We start from the raw sequence: 6917 nt of genomic DNA, 5'->3' as shown, positions 1-6917 counted from the left end.
AGGTATGGGGCTGTGTACCAGCATTTTGGTACCTGCAACCCTGACAGGCATCATCATCACCATCACAGCATCCCCAACTCCTCATACAGCTAATGCAAGGGATCCAAAAAATAAGGGGTAAGTCGCAGCAGAGGTATCCACCGTGAAGTGGGGGGCAGAGGAGGCAGGATCAGGAAAGCGGCTTGTTCCTAGGGTGGTAGCACAGAGAAGGTGCACGTTTCAGAGCTGATGTCATACAGAAACAGAAAAAGCTTACGCATGATGGAAATTAAAACATAAATTCCACTAAAACCAGGAGCTGTTCAGGTCTCCGCTTTTGTGGTGGTGGAAAAAGTCTACAAATTAACTGCAGTTTTGCTATAAGTACTAAAAAAAAATATGTTTTCATTTCTTTACTGGTTCTTTAATTCGATATTGCAACACCCAGCAATGGCAGCGCTGACTCTAGGCAGCTGAAAGGCATGCATCCACCTGCAGTGCCTCCTTGGAGACTGTTCCTGCAGAGCCACATCTCTTCTCTGCAAAACCGTGCAGCTACACAACAGCCCACGGCTTTCTCCATCAGCACCAACACCCACACTATGTGGCTTGTTCTACATACACAAACAGGTAAGAAGAGGTTGCTTGGGATGTTTAAACAAATAACGTATTGTTTACTTGCTCGCTGGTAGAAGAAAAAAAAAATTAAAGGCACACTAAGTAATCTTAGATCTACCTGGACATGATAAGCCCTTTTCCATCACTCATCTGTGTTTCTGCTGCAGCGGACCTGGCACTGGGGCCACCACAGGCAGCCAGAGCCGGTGGTCTGGGAGAGCCCCTATGCCTTGGGAAGAGCAGAACAGCCCTGGCTTGCAGCAGGTAGTGGCCATAACACAGCAAAGCCCCAGATGCAGTTCACTGGGGTCTTTAACCAGCTTTTCCCCCCACTGCTGGCTCACTTTGGGGCAGAGCTTGGCCTTTGGGGTGCTTGGAAATAGGGGAGAGGGGGGTGGGAGCACCTCTCAGTTTCTGCTTTCCCCTTCATCCCCAGCATGCTGCAGTGTCCTGTGCAAACAGCCTGCCCTTTACTTCCCGCTGACTCCAGTCTGGATCCAAATCACAGCACCCAACTGCCCCAGGAGAGAAAAACCAGCAACACCTCAAACCATACCACTGTGGAGTCTGATGTTTTTAATGGTAAGCAAGGAAATCACCAGGGTACATTTCAGCTTTGAAATATGAGTGCGATTAATGCAAAAAAAAAAAATAATACAATATAATGTTTTCTGTACATTTCTTACAAAAATATTACATACGTCCCATCCCAAAGTGGTACTTCGCACACTGCTGAGCCCATGCGCCACACGCGCACACACCAGCTATAGCTTTTCCTCCTTATGTACAGGACATGGAGCCAAGGGAAAGCTCCCGGTGGAGTCTGGGCAGATGCTTTTAGCACAGTGGTAGGTAAATATGAGGTGTGAGCACAGGGACCCTTCTGCTGGGCACACCCGGGCACAGCTCCTGGAGCAGTGAGCCACCACCATGTCCTCATGGCAAGCGGGCAGCATCACCCCGTTGGCACTCACAACTCTCAGCTGCTCTCTGGTTTGGTATCAGAAACAGCTTTTCTCACTGCGGTTTGACCTTTTTCCCATGTCCAGCATCACCTCCCATTTCATGCCCCGTGCCGGGTGCCCAGGTGGAGTCCTGGCGAAACCACCTCCATTTTGTCCACAGCATCTTCTCAGAAAGAAGTCAACCAGGCCATATAGCAAATAAATTAAACCCCTCCTCGCGCCCCCCCACCCCAGTGCCCCCAGCACTGATGACACTGTGAGGTGCACATCAGTACCCATCCTGGCAGTCATTGTCATCATAGTCAGCAGCGGGTTTGTTGCGGAGGGCACCCGGCCGCCGCTTGCGGCTCCCGCTCTCCAGGCTCTGCAGTGAGCTGTCATCCCCACGGCTGCTGGACTCACGGGTGGCATCCTCCTGGGAATGGCTCTCTTCATCATCATCATGATCATCCTCCCGGGACTCACTGTTGTTGCTCTCCGTGGACCTGCTGTCCTCACCCGCATCATCCTCTTGGCTGCCGTCATCCTCTGGCGATGCGCTCTGGCTCTCAGCTGATGTGCTTGGCACATCCTCATCAGGGTTGGAGTCATTCCTGTTCTCCTGTGAGTCCTCTCTGGTGTCCTCTGGAGACTGGCTCTGATCACCATCATCTTCCCCAGACTCGCTCTGGTCGCCCTGTTCTTCCTCAGATGGCACGCTCCTGTCCTCAGCAGACTCACGGTCCTCCTGCTCTTCCTGGGACTGGCTATCTCTGTGCTCACTTGATGTGCTCACCACCTCCTGGGAGATGTCCTCTGGGGAGTCCCCCAGCTCTTCATCCCTGGATTTGCTGCCTTCACCCTCTCTGGAGTGGCTGTCCTCCCTGTCTCCTTCCTCCTCCTCAGACTGGCTGGGGCTGTTTTCCTCTGACTGGCTGCTGGTGGGCTCTTCCGACTGACTCTTGTCCTCCACAGATGGGCTGTCTTCTTCTGATTGAGTATCCCCCATCTCCGGGGACCTGCTATTGACCTCTTCCCAGTGGTAAGAGCCAGCCCTCCGGATACTCTCCTGGCTGCTCCCCAGGGCACGGGGACCAGAACGATGCCCCTTGTAGTTGCTGCCAGGGCCATCGAAGACAGAGGGGTCATCACCCTGCATGGCTTCATCCTCAAAGTCATAGCTCTCCTCCTCCTGGCTGCTGCTGCTGCCTCCTCCCTGTCTGTAGGTCCGCTCGTACCAGCTGCCACGATAGTTCCTGTACTGGCGGTGATCTGCGCTGATGCTCTCGCTGCTGCTGCTGCTGCTGCTGTCACCATGCCCTCTGCCAGCCCCGGCGTCCCCACGGCCAAAGTCATGGCCATCCTCACCTGCTCCATCGGCACCAGCCACATAAGTAGGACCTTCGCCACGCTCCTCCTCCTCCCTGTTTGCATCAAAGGTGTCATCCCCACTGTCGTCCTCCTCATCCAGGAGCCCACCAGCATGGGAGGGAAGCCCATCACGTCCAGTGCCAGGGTGCTCTCCATCATCACCATCAGCAGCATCACGTGCATCCTCTTCCTAAGGAGGTGACAAATAGAGACAACTGTGAAGGCTCACAAGTCATGGGCACTTTTGGCATTGCTCATTGTGCAGGCCAAGCAGTGCCCTGGTTGACAGAAGATTTGGGGCTCAGTGCACTGTCCTGGAAGACCAAACACCCCTGTCTGCTCACTCACCAGAAAACCAAGGCTGTTCTCCCATCGGGCATTTCTGTCCTCATGGTCCACCTGATTCAGGTGCTGGACCTCCCGAGCTCTGTCTCCCTCATCTTGGCTGCTGAGCTCCTTGCCTACAGCGTTCCCACCGGCCAGATCCCCAGCAAGGGCATTGTCTACCCTCTCCACATGGGCAGGAGGGTGTCTGTCATCTCCACCACCCAGCTCATTGATGTCACCTTCATTTGCTATGTCCTGGAAGTGAAACATAGAAACACTTTAGTTGGGAGAGACTCTCAATATCATCAAGTCCAACCATTAACACTGTCACTAAACTGTGTCCCTAAGAGCCTCATCTACGTGTCTTTTAAACACCTCCAGAATGGTGACTCCACCACCCCCCTGCACATCCTGTTCCGATGTCTGGCAACCGTTTTGGTGAAGAAGTTTTTCCTTTGGTTATTTTAAATGCCACTGCATGTTTACTGCTATTGCTGCAGGACAACATATTGCTCCTATAATCCATGCAAGCACTCAAGCCTTTTTAATTGCTTGTACCTCAGCCCTTCACCTGTTTCTGCTGATGCAAGAAAAAAACAGCCACCAATAAAAAAGCAACCCAGAAAAGCCCAAACCATGATGGTTTGGAGCACAGAAACTCCCTTTTTCAGGAGTACCCCCCACCTTACCTCCTGCTGGGCGCCACGTCGGGGACGGGTCGAATCCTGGCTGGGCACCTAAGCACATCCAGGAGACATCTGATCAATGACCAGCAGTTAAGTCATGTACCTCAGGTGGGGAAAAACTGCCAGGTCTGGGGTTTGGGTACCTGTGCAGGGGGTACTTACAGGGTGGGCGCAGGCTACAACCCAGAGGAACAGCACCAGGAACACAGGTCTCATGTTGGTTGCGGTCCTTGCAGCTGCAAAGGGGAGCAAAGTATTTTCACATGCCCCACAAAGCCCTTCTGACTGACACAGCCTCACCATCCCAGCACACGGCGCCCAGCCTGACAATGTCATCAGACGAGCCAGGAATTTGTCCTCGTGCCACCTCCTGGCATCTCCTGTACAGGGACTTTAGTTTGGAGTTTGAAATACCTGGGCATGTTCTTACAGACTTTTTGTCTGAGCATCATTAAAGAGTATCATCCAATTTCCTGTTCCCATGACGACGACAGCCACCACCCCACCAAGCTTGGTGGCCCAAATGGGAGCTGGTGCCACGAATAAGCAGCACTTTGAGACCACTGGCTGCAGAGCTGGGCCTCCCACCTGGCACGGTCCCCAAAAGCAGAGCACCCCGGTAAGATAACCCTGCAGAGAGCCACATCCCTGGTGGCCTCTTGGTCAGTCTGGCATCCTAGGGAAAAGCCCCTCAGAAGCAATAACCCTCTGCCAACTCCAGCAGTAGCTGCTGCAGAAAGCAAGGGCAATGCCATTGATCAGAGAACCACAGAATCATAGAATAGTTTGGGTTGGAAGGGACCTTCAAAGCTCATCTAGTCCAACCTCCCTGCCATGAGCAGGGACATCTTCACCCAGATCAGGTTGCTCAGAGCCTTGTCCGGCCTGGTCTGGGATGTCTTCAGGGATGGGGCATCCACCAACCCTCTGGGTAACCTGGGCCAGTGTTTTATCACCCTGAGTATAAAAAATTTCTTCCTCATGTCTAGCCTGAATCCTCTCCTCCTTTAGTTTAAAACCATCACCCCTTGTCCTTTTGCAACAGGCCCTGCTAAAAAGTATGTCCTCAAATCTAAAACCCCTCTCCCCAAATATTGCCATTTCCTCTCAAGGCAATGCCAAAGTAAACCAAAGTAATCAAAACCTTTACCTCGAGGCGTTGTACAAACCAGCGCTCTCCTCCAGTGCTGGGGATGGGGCGAGCTGGCTGCCTGCAGCGGGATGTCCCAGGCTGTGTGTCCCGGCGTGGCCGTGCGGGCATTTAACCACTGGCCAGCACCGGCCCTGGGCCGGGGGCAGCCAATGGCACCAGCGGGCAGCACTGCCCCATGCGGAGGTGTCACCGGGAACCGGCCTCCCACACTTCCTCTGGCCTCCGCCGGGACGTCGGCCCTAAAAAAGCTTCTTGTGGTTTTAGGATGACGAGACGGGCTGGCAGCTAATGACTGACTGTGCCGGCCCTGTGTTTTGACTGCTAAATTTATTCCCTTCTCACACACTTCCCACCGTGATACACACACACACGTGCACGCGCGCACAAACAACTACGGCATCACCCGTGCCGAGCACTGGACCTCGTCCCAGGGACAGCATCCTCCTAACATATGCAACTGGGGTGGCATTTCCCCATGCCATGGGGAAGGGTGCTGAAACCCGCATGGGATCATTCCCTTGCCAAGACTCAGCCTTCCTCTGTGCTTCGGGGCAGAAGCACAAAGTGCCATTCTGCAAGGAAAGGTGAGAGATGCCCCATCCCTGGAGACATCCCAGGCCAGGCGGGACAGGGCTCTGAACAACCTGATCTGGTTGAAGATGTCCCTGCTCATGGCAGGAGGGTTGGACTGGATGAGCTTTGAAGGTCCCTTCCAACCTGAACTATTCCATAATTCAAAGATTCTATGATTGACATACCTATTTTCATGCCCACCTATGCACACGGGCAAGGGAGAAAGGAAATACTGAATGTAGATGCATAGGGAAGATTAATACAACCCCCACAGCCTCAGCACAGAGGGACAACAGCACCCCCAGAGCTTCTTCGAGCTGCCGGCCAGGGGACAAAAACTCTGCTCTGGAAAACATCGGCAACAACGCATGTGTATGGGCATGAATACACATGGGCACATGTATAAAATTAAATATATGAATACACATAGATGCACCGGACATACCTCAGGGTTTCTAGATGTAGCACAGATGATCTCCAAACAATGCAGTATGCTGGAAGTACAGATAACCTCTCCTCACTCACAGGTAATACAAGAAGAAGTTTGCAATCCCCCATGTGCACACACGTGCACAGACCCTGACACACCGCACCTGCACCTCTCTGCCTGGGGGGTTTGGGACAGGACTGGCCATATGCCCGGTGTGGCCCCTGCCTCCTGCCCCTCACCCGGCCCCAGCCTGGGTGGAAGGAAGTTGACTTCCTCACCTGGATTTGGCTGCTGCTAAATTCTCCGTGCCCACAACACCCCCTCTCTCCTAATAAAAACATGCCCCAAGTACAAATAGGTTTCTTTGAAGAGGGCAACACGTTCCCTGCTCTTGAAGCTGGTGTCTCCCCATGGCCAAGCCACAGATGATGGGTATGGCCATGGGGAAAGTGGCCAGGAGTAGAGTGCGTATGGGTGTTTTATTAGGGGTGAAGTGTAAATGATGGCATTCATGCCCTGTGAGGAGTGTTGGCACGTCCTCGCTGGCTGGGAGGAGGTGTTTCTGCTGCTCTGAGTAGAAGAAAGAAGCCTTCAGATGGGGACGGGTGGGCTGCTGTGGCAGGAGAAGTCCACAAAACACGTCTCAGCTGGACTGTCCTGATGTAAAACCCTGGAATGCCACTGTCACCTGCAATGGCCCCTTGGTGCAGGGACTCAAATTTGCCAGAGGTGTGGGCACAACGCAGGGGACACAGCTGCAGGCTTACAGAGATTCACAGGAGACGCTGGTGCTGCAGAATAAGTGACTTAAGGAAACTTGAGCAGCATCAGGATTG

The 6917-nt window shown here is 53.3% G+C and overlaps 1 protein-coding gene across 1 annotated transcript; it reads right to left on the bottom strand.

The window, feature by feature from the left end:
* Nucleotides 1–1830: 1830 nt before the first annotated feature.
* On the bottom strand, nt 1831–5751 carry DMP1 (dentin matrix acidic phosphoprotein 1). Its single transcript, XM_065837579.2, is given in 7 exon segments — nt 1831–3102; nt 3261–3494; nt 3929–3976; nt 4088–4161; nt 5076–5451; nt 5453–5550; nt 5553–5751. Coding segments are annotated over 7 exon segments (2301 nt in total).
* Between the last annotated feature and the right edge of the window lie 1166 nt (nt 5752–6917).

This window comes from Patagioenas fasciata, chromosome 4 (genome assembly GCF_037038585.1).
Source record: "Patagioenas fasciata isolate bPatFas1 chromosome 4, bPatFas1.hap1, whole genome shotgun sequence".
In the NCBI taxonomy this organism is placed as follows: Eukaryota; Metazoa; Chordata; class Aves; order Columbiformes; family Columbidae; genus Patagioenas; species Patagioenas fasciata.
Note: the sequence above shows the minus strand (reverse complement) of the source record. Positions and strands in the feature narration are given on the sequence as shown.